This window comes from Lepisosteus platostomus, chromosome 15, assembly GCF_059453375.1.
Source record: "Lepisosteus platostomus isolate fLepPlt1 chromosome 15, fLepPlt1.hap1, whole genome shotgun sequence".
In the NCBI taxonomy this organism is placed as follows: domain Eukaryota; kingdom Metazoa; phylum Chordata; class Actinopteri; order Semionotiformes; family Lepisosteidae; genus Lepisosteus; species Lepisosteus platostomus.
Window position 1 is genome coordinate 15605265 of NC_142625.1, and position 22211 is coordinate 15627475.

At 40.3% G+C, this 22211-nt stretch overlaps 1 protein-coding gene across 1 annotated transcript; it reads left to right on the forward strand.

Moving 5' to 3' along the window:
• The first annotated feature begins 1247 nt into the window (after positions 1 to 1247).
• mc3r (melanocortin 3 receptor) lies at positions 1248 to 7088 on the forward strand. The gene has a single exon (XM_088608080.1). It carries the CDS (start codon positions 1601 to 1603, stop codon positions 2594 to 2596), a length of 996 nt encoding a protein of 331 aa, XP_088464206.1. The 5' UTR covers positions 1248 to 1600; the 3' UTR covers positions 2597 to 7088.
• The last annotated feature ends 15123 nt before the right edge of the window (positions 7089 to 22211 follow it).

A 22211-nucleotide genomic window follows, 5' to 3' on the forward strand; every position in this document is an offset into this window, starting at 1 on the left:
CCCCCAAACAAAACAAAAGCAATTTCAATAATGGAGACTAATTCCAAATTTAATGGAGCTGTATATACATAACATATATGTTGGATTTTAGGGAAGAGATAAGATTATTTTTTTGGTTATGACCTATTGAAATAATTCTCTCTAGACAGGCATATATGAAAGCCACAATTACAATTTACAGCTTGAGAACTTGTTTTTAATCTGAAGATGTTAATGCTGACCTTATTGAGTCAGTTGCCTGCATAACTGCAGGTTATGCAACTACAAAACCTCAGTGTTTTTTTTTCCATCTCTTCCCCAGTTGTTCTACCAGTTGTTAATGTTCCACATCCTGCCCTATATAAGAGTGGTGCTAACTTTTAAATCTGATCCCAAGTTTCTAAGTGTGTTTGAGCTCTGAAAGCAAACACTGGCCACAGGGGTTTGTGTAAAGGGCAACATTTTGCTGCTTTCACAGTAGCACAGGACCGAAATGAGTATAACTCATTAATGTAATTGCCATGATTTACTAATATGCAGTACAATGTTCTTTTTTCAGGTGCATGCGCTATATTAACTGTATAAATGCATTTATGTATACATGCATATATATAGCAAAACTAACCATAATTGATAGAGCAATATAAAGACATTGTAGTTATACTTAAAGAAATACTGCATTGCAATATTTAGTATCTCAAACCAGTGTGTCTTCATACACTTCCGCAGTCCTGAAAAAACACTTGCTACAGTACATGAGACAATGCCTCATAATCTTCTTCTCATGGCTTGACCTATACTAGGCAAAGCCAACCTTACCAATAACTTTAATGCATCTAAATTTGACATTCTAATCTTTTGCCATTTGTATTCCTGTTAGCTGTCACTAACTTTAAACCTCAAATCCCTGGGAATTACAGAGTTTTCTGTACAGATTCTTTCATTCATTTGGAGAAAGTGTTGATCTAAAAAAAATAAAAATGAAGAATGACTCAAAAGTCCCGATAATGCTATTTCATAGAGACAATGAAATACCAGTTTTAACAATGTAAGCATGGTGTCAGAACTGCTAGGATTATAACCGTTACAGTTGTATAATAATAAGCAGTAGAAGTGATAAGAATATTTGTAATAATCTTCTTATACACAAGGCAAATCAACTTAGCCTCTGAAGTCAGTCAGCATTTTGCATCATATTATGAGGAGGGCTGAGGTGACTGAAGAGGGCACTAAATCCCTGTTCCAGTATTCACACAGCCCGAGGACAACCAGTCTGCACATCACACAGCTGTCGAGCGCTGTGCAGGGCTCTGCCTGCCAATGAAACAAACTCCTTCAGTGAAACACATGCTGATGCTGGAAGGAGGAGCTGCCCACACTTTCAGACTGTTTCAGAGCATGTGTCTCCATCCTTTGCAAAGGCTTCAGACTTGAAACAGATCGGATCGTTGCTTCAAGCCACAGCCAGAGGGGAAAAAAAAACTTCGGCTCTGGATCTTTAAACCAGGAGGAGATGGGTTTGCATAAAGAGCTTCAGAGTCAGGAGGCTCTTTCTGGTTCGGTTTAAGGGGTCGGAGGAAGTCTCTCTTGGGTTAGGGGAGCCAGCTGGGCTGGAGGACAGATGCCTCACGACTCCGCCATGAACAGCACACACCAAGCACTGCTGCTGCCCGAGCCATTCTTCAACAGCACAGGTGACATCAATGAGACTGGGGCGCTGGGAAACCGGAGCACGCCTGGCTTTTGTGAGCAGGTTCTCATCAAGGCAGAAGTCTTTCTGACCCTGGGAATCATCAGCATGCTGGAGAACATTCTCGTCATTCTGGCCGTCATCAAGAACAAGAACCTACACTCCCCCATGTACTTCTTCCTCTGCAGCCTGGCCGCTGCCGACATGCTGGTGAGTGTGTCCAACTCGCTGGAGACTATTGTCATCGCCATCCTCAACAACCGCTACCTGGTCGTCAAAGACCGCTTCATCCAGATCATGGATAACGTCTTTGACTCCATGATCTGCATCTCCCTGGTGGCATCCATCTGCAACCTGCTGGTCATCGCCATCGACCGCTACATCACCATCTTCTATGCCCTGCGCTACCACAGCATCATGACAGTCAGGAAAGCCCTCCTCGCCATCGGGGTGATCTGGCTGGCTTGCATCATCTGCGGCATCATCTTCATCGTCTACTCTGAGAGCAAGACCGTGATCATATGCTTGATCACCATGTTCTTCACCATGCTGGTCCTCATGGCCACCCTCTACCTGCACATGTTCCTCCTGGCCCGCCTGCACATCAAGCGGATCGCGGCGCTGCCGGCCGAGGGCATCGTCCAGCAGCGGACCTGCATGAAGGGAGCCGTCACCATCACCATCCTCCTGGGGGTGTTCATCTGCTGTCAGGCTCCCTTCTTCCTCCACCTTATCCTGATAATCACCTGCCCGAAGAACCCGTACTGCCTCTGCTACATGTCTCACTTCACCACCTACTTAGTCCTGATCATGTGCAACTCGGTCATCGACCCCATCATCTATGCCTTTCGCAGCTTGGAAATGCGCAAGACTTTCAAAGAGATCATATGTTGCTACGGAATGAGCTTTAGCTTCCGGTGCAAATAAAAGATTCTGCCTCATTCGATTTGTTTGTTGGCTCCCCTGTGCAGAGCTGTTGCTTTAAGTCCTTTTCATTTTTAGCCCGTGATTAACCCGTAAAGTAGGGTCTTGCAGCACTTTGACCACTAAGGAAGTGAACAGTAGATAAAGGTAGGAAACAAACTGACAGTAAATAAACTATTAGAAGAGAAAAATGAAAGAATTCTTCATTTTTCTTATTTAAGAAAAGCCTATTTTTATACAACAACCTATTTTTCTATGTGGATATAGGAGTTAGATGCACTTAAAAATGTAAATTAAATGGAACATGATTTTTAAATTTCAAGGCAAATTCAGCACTGCTTTAATAAATGGGCTGAAAAAAAAACAGAAAATATAGATTATGAAAATGAAGGCGTATATTAATAACATTTTTCTCTCTGTTAACAATTTATGTATTGAGATTGCTGGCAGAAATTTCACTTATACAGATTTACAAAAGCCTTTTTAATGCTTCATCATATAATGAATGGTGATGCGTCAAAGCCTGATACATTCAAGATTTTATTCTTACGGCTGTATCAATGCCTCCAATAAATTAATAAAGCGTTAAAGATTTTTTTCATTTCTTATTGTCCAAGTAAATCTTAGTAGAAAATGCTTACTAAAGGATTTAACTCACTGTCTGCAACATTCCCAGTGACAAATATATTTCTTTCTAAAGAGAGAAAGAAGAAATACTACAGGGAAACTATAGACACAATAAACTGCTATTATTTAAGCAGAAAAGAGAATTTAGAACTATCACATTTAAAGTTCCTCTTAAAGATGATGCCTTGAAAAATCTTTGTGGCTTTTTCTTTGACTTTCTGGAAATACATGTGCACTAATTAGACTGAAAACCAAGAAGATAAAGCTATTGACTGATTTTCAGACCCCTTTGCCACTGTGAAAAAAAACAAATGTCTGTATTTTCTGACATCAAATGGGGGTGGAAATAAGCTCTTCTGAACTCCAAGCAACACCAACTGAAGAGAGAGATGTTCTGGGAAATTATGTTTTATTGATCTAATTAACTAATTAAACTCAAGACAATGACAAGTGACTCTTGATGTGAAGCATCTGTTGTGTGCCAGACCTGAACAGTGAACAGCTTCTTAAAACACTCAGAAAGCTATGAAATACTTTATATACTGATCTATCTTTTGCTTTTTCTGGAGAGAAAGACTTAAAAAAGTGAATCTGGTAAAAACTAGAAATATTTCATTAGCTAGTTTGGACAATCATTAAAGTCACTATTCACAGATATCAGCTTTAAATACTATCCTGACACACGGATGTTGGAAAACCTTTAGAGTTGCTTTCAAATAATAATAATAACCAGAACCCCAACCTTGATGATTTACACATAACAGTTTTCATTTACAAGTTGAAACTACACAATAAGACATGACTATACTGTCCTCTTTATTCTTTTTTGTATGAGCCAGCTGAAATGTGACAAGTGCTTTAAAATGTTTGATTTTGCTTCTTCAGAATTTGCTGAATACTCCCCTGAAACCCCCTTTGATATTGTGCTGGACAAAATAATACTGTATTTTACCTGAATAAGTAATACCTGTATTTTACAGGTCTTTTTGACTCATGTTCTTGCAGAAGGAGAAATTATTTGCTATTTTTAAATCCCTGATATAGGTTACTCCATTTCTGTTAGGACGTTTATTATACTTCATGAGAATATAATTTGGCATTAAAAGATCATGTCTACAGAAACTTAATTTCTTTACAAATTGTTATTAAGGAGCTGTAGCTACAGTATATGTATTGATGCTAAGATCATTCAAAATAGTCACAAATGGGTTGTGGCTCCAGCAGGGGTGTGTACATTGCATTAAGTCCAGCTCATAGTATCTGACTACAGCTACTTTTTGTCAAAATTTCAAAATGAAATAACTTGTGTTGGGTTTGTAATTATTTTGTTATGTCTGATGCTGAAATTGTAATGTTTGTCTTGGGTCTATGTCTTTCAGTATTGAAAATCAAAAATAATCTTCTAATCTAAAAATGTTTGTATATATCCCTGTCACCAGAGATGTTTGCTGAGATAAGTTACACCCAGCTCATCTTTGTCTTTGGTGGATATTCACAGGGTTCTCTCAAACCTAAACCTTTTCTCAAACCTTTAAAGTTTCTTTTCCTTCTGCAACCAGGTCAGGAGCCCCTGATTTGCAACAGACAACCAGGCTAAACCAGAGTAAGCCTCTATCTGAGTCTACACAGAATTATCAGGAGGACTGATTTGACAGAAATTATTTCCATGATTACAATATTTATGACTTTGTAAGTATATAGATAAAAATTAAAATCCATACCAGAGACAGAGGCTTGAGCAGACTAGATAGTATGGTACAGGATGGTACGCCAAATATGAAGTTAAAAATATATGAAATTAAAGTTAAATATATTAAATAAACCTTGAATTATATTTATATGTATTCTACTAAGCTCTGGCCCAATGGGCTGTGGTTCTGGTAGGGGCTTGAATTTATCTTTTATGTATCCTGTACAAAAGACTTTTCAGTGTTTTTCTGTATTTTTAAGCACTTGTACAGTATAAATCACTATGAATCATGGGATATAATAAGAATTGCTGTTGTTATTATTTGCATTTGTGTCGTATCTTTTATAATCTAAATTATGATATTAATTTTTATCTTTCGTCACTGTGCAAAGGCTAGCTTGTACCATTACAACTGGAGACATATTGGTGTTTTGAAACATGTGCATCATGCTGGGGTAAATCCTGAAGTTCCACGCTGTAGGGTGATTTTTGTACCACCTGGTGAAGGGGGCAAATTACAGTAGGTGAATGATATGTGTCTTGAGGGAGGCATTGTAATTAGGGTTGCTGCCTCACAGCTGGACACTTCACCAAGTGCAGATGTGGGGTGGAGTCTGCATGGTATGGAGCAGTGGCTCTGTGGCTAAGGATCTGTGCCTGTGGCTGGAAGGTTGCCGGTTCAAATCCCCCAGCCGGCAGAGGAATCCTACTCCGTTGGGCCCCTGAGCAAGGCCCTTAACCCCAGCTGCTCCAGGAGTGCTGTACAATGGCGGACCCTGCGCTCTGATCCCAAGCTTCTCTCTCCCTGTCTGTGTGTCTGTGTCTCATGGAGAGCAAGCTGGGGTATGCGAAAAGATGAATTCCTAATGCAAGAAATTGTATAGGGCTAAAAAAGTGATGTGATGTTATGTTACTCCACCTTCCTCCAAAGCTTAACTTAATTAGGTTAATTTGTACAGTATCTCTAAATTGTGTATGTGCCCTGTGATGGACTGTCATCCTGTCCAGGGCGTGCCCTGCCTCTGCTACCATGTGTTTTTGCATTTCAGCATGTAATACTGTATGCCTTCTTCTGATTCTAAATACTTTTAGCTTAATTTCTCTGCATTTTAATACTATTGTTAGACTGTTGTAATTTACTGATCCAATCCATCTTTGCATTTGCTAGATGTTTTAGCAACTGTTAGAAAATGTTTTTGCCCCTTTTAGCTGGCATTGTACTCTGATACGTTTTTACCAGGACATGTCACAGCTTTGGAATTGTTAAGAACACAAGTTACAAAGAGGAGACCCTTCGAACAGTCTTGCCTGTTTAGTTATTAGCAGCTAACTGAGTGGAGGATCTGATCAAACCTTTTCTTGGAAGAAGCCAGGGTATGAGCTTCAGCGACATGAAGTTGTTTCACACTTGCACAACCTTGTAGGTAAAGAAGTTTAATTAAGACTCCAAGTCGCTGTAAGAGTCTTAAATATTAAAAGCCCCGAAAGTTCAGAGATAAATTCTCATAATTAGAAACTCAACATATATCTAAACAGCTATATACAATATAAGCTCCACATTAGCAATATCTTTCACGGACTGTAGAAAAAAATACACTCTGCAACTTACATGGAATTTCAAAATATATTTTTGTCGCTTTAAGAGCTATGAATGTTAAAACACATTTTATGTTTGATTCATACTGGTAATGTGTCAATGTACACGTTCATATTCCATACTCATACATCATTTGTTAGCACAAAAAAAAATATATATATCCTGTCCGCAAAGGATCGAGGGCTTTTTTTTTAACTGGAAAATGAAACCTGTTGCTTTCCTTGCATGCAGAGATTATTTCCCTCTGTAACCATGGAAACAGCTGGGACTGCTGCAGCTGCTGTTGTGATGACAAAGTTTGAATCGTACTTTTCTGAAGTTGTGATTTAGAAGCACCTGTAGCAGTCCACAGTGTCTGACACCTTCATGTTGCCTGTGGAGATGATCTCCCAGAAAGCTGTCAAAATCCTATTTAAACCACCAATCTTTGAAAAAAGAATCTGAGGTTGGTAGCTTCAAAGCTTGATGATATTTGTTGATTTTTCCAAAGGGAGTTTTGTATCTCTTGAATTAACTGTCAATACATGCCTGTGGGAGTCATGTGATTTTGAATCGAGCCATTTGTCAAATTAAAGCAGAAACTAATCATGCTGTGTTGCACATTGTGTCTTTCTTATCAGGTAAAGGCAGTATACTAGAACCTTTTGCTCTTGCTGAGAGCGACCAAATTGTTAAATACCAAAATACACGTAAAACTGAAATCTGCCTGTACACACCACATTTTGTTTGTGCTGACTGGCACCTGGGACAACGGTTTAAGGCCCCACTGCCAATACTATGGAAATCAGTCAAAGCAGCTAGCTCCTCCGATTAGCAACAGAAATCAGATAGGAACAGTCCTTGCTTCATACTTGCTGCATACTGTACATCATAATAGTAAACATGATAAGCAGGAGCAGTAGCCAATTTTCCAGCCTGCTAGGACCCTTCTCCCAGCTGCAACAGGTCTCCCAAAACCAACACAGATCAGCACAAGACAGTTAGACCACATCATTATCATTTAATTTCTCAAAGCCACAGCCTTACACCCTCTTTAGTCACTTTGTGACACCCACCCCCCCATCATTAGTGTAAAAAAGATGTCTCAAGCACACAGATGAAAAGCCCACTGAAAGTAACTGAAATTGTTAAGACTGTGCCGCTGTAATTTACAGATCCAATTCATCCTCCATTTGTCAGATTGTTTCAGAAACTATCTGCACTCTCTCTAGCCCTCTTTTGTACTGATCTGATTCTGTTGCACAATTTCTGGCCTTTTCGGGAGCTATTTAAAAAATGGAAGGTAATTATAACGCCAAGTTTAATGGAAAATGGAATGAAAAATGAAAAGTACTTATGATGGGATATGCAGTGAATACAAAACCGGATTAATGTAAGTGTACCTGAGGTCCTTCAAGTGCCAATGCTGACACTGAGATAATGACTATTGTACACTGTTCACCAGAACTCTGTCATAGTTCAAAATGAGAGCTTGGTTTAACACTCTGTGGTGGTGACTTTTATGTGTTCTGACCTCACCATCATATATCTGGTAGAGTCTTTGCAACCAAACCCCATTCTACCCTTTCTGCAGGATTGCTTTTAGTTGAGATTGTAATGAGGATAGCGAAGGACAGGCTTCTACTGCATGGACATCCAGTCTTCAGTAAGTCTAATATTCATGGATTGTTCTGGCAAAAGAAGGTGACCAACTTTGTATTTTCTGCCACTGAGATAGCCTATTCATGTACAGTATGTAGGGACGGATCTCACAAACCAACACAAGAACTATTTGGACCCCAGTTACCAAAACCCAAATGTTCAAAAGGAGCAGGCTAGCATCTCCATTCTCTAAAACCAGATCCAGCTGGTGCCCTGGTGTGCCTCCTTCTGCCTTCTTAGTCCACAGTGCTGGCCGTCCTGAACAATGTTGTCCATTATGCGCCTCCTTCTACCCCATTTTTCTCCAAGTCCAGCTTCGGGCAGGGGGAAGGAAGACAATGCTGGAGCCTTCCTCTACTTCCCCCTGCCAACTCCCTGGTGTCCGAGTCCTCTCCTGGGTGCTGTGGTGCAAATTATGTTTCTTCCAATTACTTCTGTCTCTGTGTGCTGAGTGAGTCCCCATGACTAGGGTATTTTTCTTGAGTGTGGGCAAAGCTTACGTCTTGGGGCTGATTAACCAACTGCCTTGCACTGGTGGCCAGGTGTAATGACACATTGTTTATTTTACCCCTGCTCTGGAGTCCTCCGTCTTGCTCTGAAGTCCATTAAGCAGGAACCATAATATTAATCTGAACCGAGAGACCCATTTTAACCTATCAAGTTGTGAGCACTAAATGTTCCGCACTCTCTTCACTGTTTGTTTTGACTAACCCCAATCCAGTCCTCTAACCAAGAGACTGCCTGTTCTTAACCGAATGAATGTTAATCACTGAGAGTTTAACCCCATTTAAAGAGACAACTAATAAGACACAGCTGCAGCAAAGTGCTCTGTTGCACCCGTGGTGAAAATACATGCATGTTATTCAAATATGTCTTAACTTTAAGTCCCTCATACCACAACCTTAACACCTCATACTACCAAATGATCCACCTGTACCTGAACAGCCTGAACCCCCAGGTGTACACAGAGAATGTGTGCCGGCAACACTAAAGGTCAGTGACCTACTAGATTAAGAGATTCTTTACGAGTTTTGGGGACATTACTTTTTCAAACAGGGAAGGGTGGAATGGGACATCCATTGTGCGTGGATATGGCAGGAGTCTATGGAAATTTTAATTTCATTAGCATGGCAATCGGCAATCCATAGTCCTGCGTGAAGGTGTTAGCGTTTCGATAACCATGTCTGAAGACTGCAACCAGCTGTGCCCATGGAATTAGTGTGATGCAAAACCAAAACTTTAAAAAGACATCTGTGAGAACAAAGACATGGAGACAAAAGGAGGAAGATCTCCTTTGTACAACACTACAAAGACCTGAGAACAGGACTTTATCTTTGTTTTTCCCTGAGACCAATACTTTCACTAAATGGCCCTAAACACAGTATCTTTGGGAGACCAAAAGAGACTCTTTATGTAATGTGGGCAGAATTAATAAATGATTGATAGGCCTGAACGGGTACAGCATTTATTGAACGCATTCATGAGGTAGGGTTTAATTTTAAAACTTGCACCAAAAGCAAACCTTTTAAGAAGGAATATCCAGTCACAGGTGTTCAATGAGCAGAAACAGGAGGACTTGGTGTAAAATGTGACAGCAGAAGAATGGCGGCATACAGAAAGCTATCATCACTGATGGACAAGTGCCTTGTCACTTACGTCACACTGAGACCTTGTATCAGAGGAGTCCAGTGTGGACACGGTGACCCAGAGACAATGGGGACTTCTACTGTCACTTCTGCCACTGTGTTGACCAGACTGCTTCGGTCCATCTGGGTTGGACAGAGGAAAGTGTGCGGGATTCTTGCAGAAATACAGTCTGTACTGACTCATCAGCTCTTTGCTGGAGGAATGGCTTTTGAGTTTTATAGAAGATGATTAGGAGCTCACCCTTTCCAGCAAGGTCTTGAAGTGCTGCAGGGGAGGGCTAGCGTCTGTATTCTCAGTGTGTGCTAGTAAACAACAACAGGTCCTCTGGCCTCAGGCAGCAGTGAGCTTTCCAGAAAAATGTGTGCTAGAAATTACACTTACAAGTTTATTATCATTATCTCTTTCCAGTGGGAAATTTACTTTTGCTCTTTGATTCATCTTTAAAACTAACAGAGAACTAACTAGCTGAGATATAGAAATAACCAATGGGTTTAATACTAAAACTGGGAATGCCTGGAGCCCACTCTCTCAAGGCAGATGAATCCTTAGTTCTGATTACCTCATTTGGCTAATGCAATTATCCAAAAACAGCTTAAAGAAAATATTATCATCTCTTATTACATGTGCAATTTGGCACCAGCACGTACAGCTGGTTGAGATTAGTAGCCAACTTGATTAAGTATCTTGCTCAAGTGTATAACTGCTGTGTCCACAGGGGCTTGAATCCACAAGGCCAGAGCTCCAGAAACCTCACCAGTACTCCATACTACCACCAGTATTTTAAGACTCTGCTCTTGATTGTGGTACATGTATTTTTGCAAGTATCCTGACTTGATTAAAGCCCTGCCTGGAAAATTAAGTTAAGAGAAAAATCCGGCTGTGTCACATTTAAAGCTTTTCCATACCCTGAGCAAGCAGAGGTGGGGAGAGAGCTGTGAACACCGACAACTTTATATTGTACTGTAGGTGTTAACAGCGGGTTTTTTACAAGATAATCATCTCTGACCCTTAACAGACACAGACTAATAAAAGCAAAGGTTCACAGAGCTTCCTGCTGCTCGGCTTTCTTTTGGCCCCAGATTAAACCCTCTGCCAGCAGCTGTCTCTGCCACACTCAAATGCCAGAGGTGCCTCCCGGACAGACGACAGAGTGAGTGACCCAGTGACGAACTGGCACACGGTCCAGCGGGTCACCCAGTTACAAGGACCACAGGAAAACTCCAAACCGCAAACTGCAGCTGAAACGAGATGTGCAGGGAACAGAAGCCCAAATGATAGTCACAGCTGCCATTCATGATAGAACCTGTAAAACATCGATATATTGAGATGATGATATCGATCTATATTGACACATTTCTGCTACACCCTGTGGGCAGGTATTATTAACACAATAGTGATGGGAAAAATGAAGCCTCCTGAGCCATTTGAATGAGCTGTTTTATAAAAGACTCACTGAGTGGAACTCGATCTTGAAACGTGTTGCTTCTTATCTGTAATCTGTTTCACTTAATTAACATCTAAATAAACAAGCCTCTGTATCCTGTTAAGAATGTGAATGAAGGTCTGTTATGTATTGCAGACTACACAGTACATCCTGTCAAAAACACATTTTTACTGTGCTGTTTTTGACCTAACTTGGTTATTTGGAATTTTAGTGGACAATTTTGTTGATTCTAATGAGCATTTCAGTGGCGTTCACATCAATAGAATTGGTCTGTTTCATTTGTTTTAAAATGCCTGTAGGTATTTTGGGAATCAACCAATCTCTCTTTAAAAAGCAATTTGAAATTATGGAGCACAGGGAAATAATGACTGTTTTGTTAGAAAAAAAGAGGCGTAATCTGATATATATATTGATACACATGGTTTAGAAGCTTAGGGTAGTTAGTAAGCTACTGTATTTTAAAGCCTACATGCTTAATCTGTTGGAATAGTCATTAAAATGTTATTAGTACCAGGTGCAAATGAGAGGAGGAATCAAATCCCAGCAGTTAAGCACTTTGTATTTGTTACATAGTCTATATTAAAACATAAATAATTAATGTCTTTAAAAATCTAATACCAGTGGAGCTCTGTCATAATTAGCTCAATTTGTACATAAGGCATGTTTGTGGTCAGCATTCAATTATTTTACCAAAACATTTTCTGAAATGTAAAAAATACTGTGTTTGAATTTGGATTAAAAGAATATTAAGCGGCACTTCACCTAATTTATGATTTTAATGCAAATTTGACTCGTAAATATTTTCATTAAAAGAGCCATTTGCTTTTTAGGGGTAAGAGTATTATATGTATCTGTTTCTTTAGAAAAAGGGACAACTCCTCTCCCCAGGTTTGCAGCCTAAGTGTTTCTGTTGCTACCGAAACAGGGTTTGTTGTGGTTCACTAATGAGAAATGCTCAAACGTGCAATCAGCGATGTCGCAATTTTTCATAATTGTGCATTTGTCTGTAAAATTAATTCTATTGACCTTTGTTTTTAACATCAAAGTCACAAACATTGCAACCAGTTTACTCTAATGGTGTAGGAAAACATTTTTACCACAACAATACAAAATGTATCTTGCCCAAATTCATTAATTCCCATTAGTTCAGTTTGCCCTTAGTACAAAACATCATGATGTCAGTAACATTATTTTTGCATAGTTTGGTATTTAATGTGTTAAACATAAACATGGAGATATAAAAGAGCCCTGATGTAATGGTAATATTGACATTTCAACTGATTGCTTCATTTCACCCTTTGTTACATAAAATGCTGCAGTGCATTCTGTGCTGTAATGAGCACTCACTGTTGCTGACATTTAAGAGATGAACAATAACTTTTAGCAAAACCTACTGTCAAACATCTGAAATAAGAATTTAAGATGTTCTCATGTAATTTAACTTCATCAGTCTTGCAAGGTACTGTACGTATTGGGTTGTACAAGGTAAAATACAGTATCCACTCACCTTTAAGAACAATGTTTCCTGACTTTTAAAATCAGATCTAAACTGCAGCATGTGACGCTTCTTGCGTCTTGCTTCAAAAACAACAAATACTGTAAAATGAAGGGAAATTCAATCATCAGCAGCCTCAAAGCACTTGTTTGACAAAAGTGAAGTAGTGTACTGAAGATTCAAGCAGACACCAAACCCAGTCGCTGTCCTAAAGCAGCATTGATATCCTGAGGCAGCGAATGTCCAGTAGACACAGTGAGGCCGATTCACTGGTGAAAAATCACTTCAGCATGTGTGTGGGGGAAATGGTGTATATGCCATTGTTACTGTTTAGCGGACGCCCTTTTCCAAAGCAACTTGTAGTACATTTATGAAATTTGCCGTAGGTTAATAACAAGCATGAGCAGAAAGTTAATAAAATAAAAAATGCAACTTGTATAAACATAGGTCTATGTGTGAGTGTGTTAGCTGTGAATTAATGGATACAGGAACACAGAGCTGCGATTGCTAAGTTCTCAGCAGTGCTTATCTCTGTGTATTCCCAAGCGGTATCAAAAGCATTAGACTGTACCACATCCATCATTTGAATCTTAGATACATTTTTTGTATATGAATATTCTATACTGAAAATGCTATTCTGGGTGACTGAAACTGTACACTATGGGGAAACTGTCTGTAAAGTACACAAACTTAAGCAAATCACTTTCTGTTTACTTTCTATTTCTATTCACGCAAGTAGTGTTCATATGTTCATAGAGCTTCGGGCAAAAAAACTGGACCTTTGATTTGAAACACTATTTGCTTTAATTGGTTCATAAAAAGTCAAATCAGCATCAGCTTAATTTCCATAACTAATTACAGATCCAGGGTACAGCTGTTCTTTTTTTTTTTGCATGATTTGAGAGGCTGTGTTCTTTATTAAAAAAATAAACTTTCAACATTGACGTCCGATAATGGGAAGTAGATGACATGACTGTAGTTAGTGCACTTGTACCGTGAAGACAATTACTAATAATGAACAGAAATTAGAAAGGCCAGGTTAATTCTGCAGAGCATTAAAAAATAAAAAGCAGAAAACTGGGTTAATGGATAGCACTTAAAAGGCTTACGTAGGTAGGGAAATGCAACAGAGCATTGCACAGTATATAAAACTTCATAGAACAGTAAAATGTACCATTGTCAATTTTCTGCTCACGTTCAAATATATTCATCACCTGCAGCCTGGGCAATTTTGTATAATGCATAACGTTCCTCTCCCAATAGTGAAACATTTTAATGCAGCCTCTTGATCAAACCCTATAATTAAGGCAGTTGGTGTAGCCACAGGAAATTACATGGTATCCACTTTTCCATCTTTGACTGACAGTAGAAATCAAACTGACAACCATTTAATGGCAGTCGTATTTATGGACCTGAATATTTATCAAAACTTGATAAACTTGAACTAACCTGATAAAGGCACAATGCCACGATTTTCAGAATATGAGGGGTTAGCTACAAAATTAATTAGAATTTTTCCAAAATAACATTATATCTCCCCTACTCCTGGGGAAGTAATAATGCACACTCGGAGACAATTTTACTCATGGTGCTTGTTTGGTTAGCTCAATTAATTAAGAATCACATCAAGCTGTTTCTGAAAGGATTCTGTAGTGTCAGCTTCCACAACACAGTTAGGGAGCTTGATACAGATTTACACGATTATCTGTGTAAAGGAGTGTCTCCTGTCTACTTGTATCCCCAGTCCTAATAATACACGTGATCTTGAAGAAATCTTGGATGCCTTGCAAGATGTTGAAAAACACAATCAAGATCCTTGAGCCTTGACCCCCTGGAGGTGGTGGCTGAGAGGAGAATGCTGACCAAGCTCATAGCCATCATGAACAACACCTCTCATCCGCTTCACTGTTATTAGGCAGCGGAGCACTTTTATCAACAGTCTGCTCCAGCTATGGTGTTCAAGGGAATGTTTCTGCAGGTCTCTCCTCCCGGCAACTGTCAGGGTGTATAACGATGCCCTAGGCTAGGACTGTTAGCCCTTCATCTGCTCGTCTATGGACAGTATGTTGCACCATTGTACTATTTTTGGACACTCAATCTGTATATACCTATGAACATTGTGCACATATTTTGTTGTTTTTACAGTAACTATGAGCATATTTTGCACACACCAATGTATTTATTTTATATTTATTTTGTATTACTGTACCTATTTTAATTTTCGTCTATTCTGACGTCTGTTTTTGCTTGTCTTGGGCTGGGCTGCTGTAACACATCAATTTCCCTTCTTTCTTTCCCTATCTTTGTCTGTCTGGAGACAGCTCCATTGCCTTTGGAGTCTTCTGGTCAGTTTGAAAGAATGGCAAAGCCTTGGATCACTGTTAGCAAGAGATTTGCTCCTCACCCATCTCAAGTTGAAAGATTTAAATATATACAATACAGTGCCCTCCAAATGTATTGATGCCCCTGAAGAAATAGGAACAATAAAGATCATCAGAGAAAAAATAACAGGAAGGAGCACAGATGAGATGATATTTCTTCCTTTAAAAATCTAAATTGCAAAGAAAAGTTATATTTATTGGAATTGTTGTGATGCTGAAAATACAAGAATGACTTCTAATCACACTCCTGTAGTTAATATTTTGTAAATCCTCCTCTGGCAGAGATTACACTGACTAGATGCCTTCTGAAATTCTGGGACTTCAGACTCGTGAACATTCCTCCATGTAGAATTTCTTTGAGTTCTTCAAACCTTTTGGGTTCTGTTAGTGAACTGCTATCTAATTTCAGATTTATTACTTTATATATTAGATTATTTACTTTGTGTTTATTTTATTTTGTGTGCAGTTTGCCATTCCTGTAGATTTGGATGTAGCTTTGGATCATTGTCCTGATGGACAATCCAAAGAAACATGAGCATCTTGGCAGAAAAACCTGGTATTTGGCCAAAATGTCCTGGTACGTTCATGATTTCCCCTAGCCTGACAAGACCTGTAGATGCAAAACAAACCCAAAACATAATAAGCATAATGATGTTTTGAAATTGTCTTGCATCTGTGTTTTGTGGGCATGAGCGTTCTCTCAACATTGATTTGATCTTTTATAACACCAAACATAACACCAATTACCATGTCCAAAAGCTCACTTTTCATTTCATTGAATCACAAGATATTGTTTCAGTTGTCATTCAAAAAAAATATGTTTGGCAAGTTTGAGTGACATATTTTCGTAGTTCACCCTCAGAAGAGGCTTCTTATATGCAACCTAGTTATGAATGATAAATTCATGAAGGCAATGGTGATTATGAACGATAGTTTATGGCACTTTGTATCCTGAAGATGCCAGCGGGCATCTCTAACTGTAGCCATTGAATTTAGGGTCGTCTTGTGTCCTATTTCTAGGTGAGGTGTCACTATACCAGTAGCCCTAAATTTCTTCAAATAGACATCATAGGAGAAAGTAGTGGATTCAGCTTTTTATGAATTCCTTTGCAGCCACCCCACAACCAGTGGAGTTCAGTGACCATTTGCCCACAGTCATAGAGAAGCTCTCTGACCTTAACTATAATGATACTCCTACTTCTGAATGTTATCAGTTTACCGTATAACCCCCTTCTATATCCCTGGGAAACACAAAACCTTTGGATTCCTCTATATAGTGCCAGAGGCTTCTATTGCTCTTCAAAAGCGCTGACTATTATTATAGATTTGTCTTTGTTCAATTTTATTTAAAGAAATGCTTAAAGGTGTGAATAAATATGACCCTCTCGTTTTCTGGACTTCAATTACTTATTTATAATAAATATGACGTTCCATGTAATGCCATAATGATAAGACATTATTGGAATTTTTATGTGAGACATACTGTACTATTCAGTCTATAACTCATTCTGGTATATGAAGTTTTGTGTTCCTATTTCATCAGGGGTATGAATAAATCTGCACACTGTAAAGTATTGATATATTCACAAAAGATGGAGCCATGTGGTGCCTATTTATCTGATATGTTGATGTGTTCCCTTCCATAAAGCTAAGAAATGTGAAAGTAAACTTTTCATTCAAGTTACACAAAAGCATTATTTAAGTCTCCCGAAAACACTGAAGTACCTTACAAGCAGTGTTATATAAAAACATCTTCAAGGTTACAGTTTTCCAGTTCAGTGTGCTCGGGCATTTCCAGGTTTAATCTCAAAAACATTGACTCCCATCTCTTCCCTGTCTGTCTGAACTTCAGACATCTTTCACTCTCACAGCAAGGGAGCAGGGAGCTCATCACTTCACTGAACTAGAAGGATGGATGGCCTCCTCTGAGCAATAACTTTTATTGAATCCTTTTGACCGAGTTCAGCACCGCACTGCCTGTGTTAAAACAGTTCTCACTCACAGCAGTGTTTTTTTGTTGTTGACTTTCTCATTCTGTTCATGGAAATGCATTCAACCTCATTTTAGCTGGGGTGACTCCAGACTGTACAGTGTGCAGCACAGATTCCATATGACAAAGTCCCCGAAAATATTCTGCTACCTTTGGTTTTACTTTTGGTGTGTGTTCTCACTCTTTAATGTTAATCGATAAATGTTGCTGGGCCAGTGAGCTCGGGAGGATAATCTTTCAGCCCTGCAGGACACCCTCTCACTCCCCTTGGTCTTTGGTCAATAGAGAGTGGACAAATGGATTCAGATCTTTCAACTTGATTCCTGCTGTTGGTTCACGACATGTACAGGCTAATCAGTAAGCTCCCTGTGAGCACAGAGCTCAAGGAAGAATTGACTCATCTTGTGTGCTAAACAGCAAGCAGCTACAGTATCTTCCACATTTCTGTATAAGAGATGAGTTTCTCAAGCTTCCTGAATGACAAGAAACATTTAAAAGAAAGTATTGCATAGAGGACAACCTTCCAGATGAAGGTTGAAATCAGAACAGGATTTTTAAATACATTTCAAAATAAAGAGTTTGCTAAACTATAGCTAGGCATTAAAGGGGCATTTCAAGACCCTTAAATGTCTTAAAAACATTTTACAAAAGTAAAATGTACACAGTAACTTGTAAAATCTCCAATTTACACCACAAAATAGAAAAATTGAAAAACAATCCAAGTATGCGGATTGCCTTATTCTGAGATTCAGAATAAGGCAACAAAACTTCAGATGACATGATGTGGCCCTATGATATTTTAAGCATGTAGGCTTGTGAATACACCACTTTTAAACCAGTAGAAATATTGGTCTTTACTTCATGACAATTTATCTGATAAATGGAACTTATTTGTTAGTTCTGTGTGCAGATCAGGTTGGAAACTTTCTATGGTGAAAAGTCTGCTGCACGAGCCAACCTGTAACAAAGCATTCTTTCAGGACCCTATGCAGACGACACAATCCGGGGATGAGTGAGGAAAACACGGGGAAAAAAGCACGCAGGAGTCGGGAATGAAAACAGGGGGCATGTCCATGGTGCGCTGGTGTTCGGCGGAGTGAGTCCAGGGCAAACAATCCAAAACAGAGTCCAAAGGGAAATCCAAGATGAAGGCAAAAAGTCCAAAGCCGGGCGGTCCATCCGAGACGAGGACAAACAGGATTAAAAACCGGAGCGGGATCCGGTGGAGGGTCGGGGTGGAAAGGGGGGAACGGGACCAGGCGCTCGGATCCCAGACTTGGTTGGTACGGGAACCAAAGCAGAGCCCGGAACAGAGTGGGCATCTGGCTTTTAAGGTGGGCTGGAAGGAGGCTGGAACAGGGGGCAGGTGCTCAAAAACAAGTCCGAAGTGAAAGAGCCAGAGCGCCATTAAGAGGGAGGGACTACAATCGTGACACCACCAAGTCCAGTAAAAAGCGATGTTTCTGGAGAGGACTAATACCTGTTGTGTGAGTGGCCGTTGCTCTCTTGCACAAATATATTTAGCATTCTGGGCAATAGGAGACCCCTCAATCACTTCCATCTGAAGAAAGTGAGAGTTCCCTTCATTATTGTAGGCCTTTCAGGGTGTCACATCGTGGTGAGCCAGGACTCTCAATCATCAACTGCCATGGCAATGAATCACATTCCCATGCGGAACACTAATCAGTCCAATACCAGCCGACCTTGAACCAGCTGTTGCCCTGGTTAATCATTCAATCAGGGTTATTCAAACCTTTTCTGGGTTTCATTCAGCGCTCAGACATTGAGTTTGAACTATTAGCTATAGAGAACTATTAGCTCCTCAGTCTGCCTGTTCAGCCTATTCTGTATTCCTGACTTTTTGTCTTTGGATCCCCCCTTTGGCCTGACTATCTGTTACCGAACATGGTCTGGACTCCTAATACAAGCCTGTTTAACTTTTAAACTTTTAAACTCTGCCCCAGCTGCGCAAAGTGAGCTCTGCCTGTCCCACCTGCTTCATCTACCGCTCGTTCCTCAGTTGGCTCTCGGTCAGGGGTGTCCTGGGCTGGCACAGCTACACTCGGTTATTGCCCTTGTCATTGATTTATAAACTCAAATTCTTGAAAGCTTTCAACCAGAAAGCTTCTGCCACATCACGGCGGCCTGCTCAGAATTGTGGTCTGGTAAGTCTACAGTAGCTCAGACTGAGTTTCAGAACTATGATAAGCTAAGGGAAATGTGGACACAGACGGTAGATGAATTGTACGCCTAGCTTCACAAAAGCTAAAAAGGGGAAGGAGGGCAGCTTTTTGATGTTCAGAAACGCACACAGAAGCCCACAATGAGCTCCCCAGACAGACTTAAACAAGACAATATCAGAGATGAAGAATGGCACAACAATACCCATTTTTATTTACTAACAGAAAACAGGAAAGAGCTCATTTCATCTTCCATGAACAGATCACTGCAGAGCAGGATACCTGCAAATGCCAAACGTCCCATCTAATCAGCTGCTGATACACAGATTTAACTTCAGCTGAGTTCATTGTCTCGGAGCTGTTTGCAATTCTCCTTCTATTCAGCGGTATTCATATTCAAATAAAGGGACTGACCTTCCTTATTGATGTGATTATAAAAAAGGCAGAGGCTTGCAGCTTACACACATTGAAGAATGTGTTTCCATGAAGCTGATTGGTTCTTTAGAATAGAAGCTTTCTCTGTTTTATCTTGTGGAAAAACCTACTTGAAAACAGAGGTTGTGTATGACAGGACAGTGTTCAAGGTTGAATGGAAGCATGCTTGGCCTGACTCATTACTGTGTCACAGTAATGTTAAAAGCCACATTTTCTATACCACGCCATGGCATTCTATCATTATAATAATGTTTATTTTATTCTCATATGGTTGAGGGAGAGCCGGAGTCTATCCTGGAAAGCAACAGGCGCAAGACAGGATACACCCTGGACAGGATGCCAGGCCATCGCAAGGCTTAAACGGACACAGACTGTTACGGGTGGGGTTACAGAGCAGATGGAGTAGGATCCTGTGCTGGTTCAGGAGGCGAGACGGCAGCCAAAACAAAGTAGCAATCCAAAGAGTTGTCGAAAACGAGAGCCAAAAAGTCCTTTACCTTGAGAGAAAGTCCAAACGTCAGGCCAGATCATGATCCAAGAGAACGCCAAAGCAGGTAGGAAGCTCAAAAGAAAGCACAATACTGAGCAGAGTGGAACAGTTGAGCTGTGCTTAAATACTTTAATAGGGAGAGGGTGTGTCGGTGATTCAGCAAGGTGGTAGGTTAAGTAATTACTGCCTCTGTCTTTGTCTTGTTCTGGATGTCTGGGTTGTAACATTACCTCCTCCTCTAGAGGCGGCTCCTGACGACCTCGAGGGTCGTTTTGGGAAATTGCAATGGAAGTTGCTCACGAGTTGGGTTCGGCATATCTTTTTCGGGTAGCCAACCATGTTTCTCTGGTCCGTAACCTTCCCAATCCACAAGGTACTGGAGTGATCAATGAGCTCATCGGGAGTCCAAGATCTTGTTTACCATATAAGCAGGGAGACCATCAATTAGGCGGGGTGGTGGGGGTCTGCGTTGGGGTCTGCACAAAGAGGATCTATGGTAGGGTTTAAGGAGGGACACATGAAAAGTGGTGGGAATTCTTAGGATGGGTAGGAGTGCTAACTGATAAGTAACTGGGGTGATTCATGCAAAGACACAAAAAGGACCAATGTACCTTGGGGCCAACTTGTGTGAAGGTTGTTTTAGGGGAATATTGCGCATGGAGAGCCAGATGAATTAACCACATCTTAATCAAGGTGCAATCCTACGATAGCGGTCTGCGGTTTTCTTTTGTCGATCTGTTGCACGGAGTAGGGAAACCTTTGCGTTCTTCCCGAGGTTCTGAAGGTTTGTGATATATTCTTGGGTCGGGTAATTGGGTATTCAGAGGGTTTTCTGAAATGACTGTAGGTAGATATCCTTGAGCACATTGAAAGGGTGACATTCCCGGTAAATAAAGAATTATGTGCGTATTCTGCCCAAGGAAGAAGAGATACCCAATTATCGTGAGTAGAAGATGTATAAGCTCGTAAATAGGACTATAGACTTTGATTGAAACACTCAGCCTGTCCATTGAATTGTGGATGGTATCCTAAAGTTAATGATAATGAAGCACTGAGTGCCGTACAGAAGGCCTTCCAAATTTTTTTAATGAACTGGGGACCTCTATCTGAAACTATGACTCTATGTATTCCATGAAGTTGAAAGATGTGTAACACAAACAGATGAGCTAATTCTTGGGCAGATGGCAGAAATGTTTATGGGATCAAATGAGCCGATTTTGAGAAACTGTGCACAACCACCATAATTGTAGTGTAACCCTTACTTACTGGAAGATGAAGTCCACAGAGAGATGGGACCAGGGGCGATTGGGGACAGCAAGCAATTGTAGTGGTCCTGTGCTATTCATTCCGGGGGACTTGACCCTAGCACAAATGGTATAATCTTTAACACAGTCTGTAACATCCTGCTGCATAGTAGGCCACCAAATATTTCTAGAGATAAATTCCATTATACATCGTATTCCAGGATGACCCGCAAACCGGGAGTCGTGCCCCCACTGAAGAACTGAAGATCTTATTGGATCTGAGACTAACAACTTATCAGTCGGGCATTGAGGTGGAACTGGGTAGTCTGCCAAAGCACGCTTAACTTATTGTTCTATACTCCACCGTATAGCTGCAAGGAACGTGCTAGTCAGAATGATGGGATAAGGGTCCTGATTTGTCTCTGGAGGGTTATGGATATGGGATAAGGCATCTGCTTTCATATTCTTAGATCGAATGTAGGTGATGTGAAAGCGAAAGCAAGAGAAGAACAGAGCCCATCTAGCCTGGCAAGGACATAGACGTTTGGAAGACTGCAGGTAGGTAAAATTCTTGTGATCGGTGTAAATCAAAAACAGATGTTGGGCCCCCTCCAGCCAGTGCCTCCATTCCTCCAGAGCCAATTTTATGGCCAGGAGTTCTCGGTTTCCAACGTTGTAGTTAACCTTGGCAGGAGATAGCTTCTTTGAATAAAAGGCACAGGAATGTAAAACTTGTTTTTCTCCTTGATGCTGCGAC

Coding starts and splice junctions, on each gene's coding strand:
- mc3r (XM_088608080.1), top strand. CDS start 1,601: ATGCCTCACGACTCCGCCATGAACAGCACACACCAAGCACTGCTGCTG.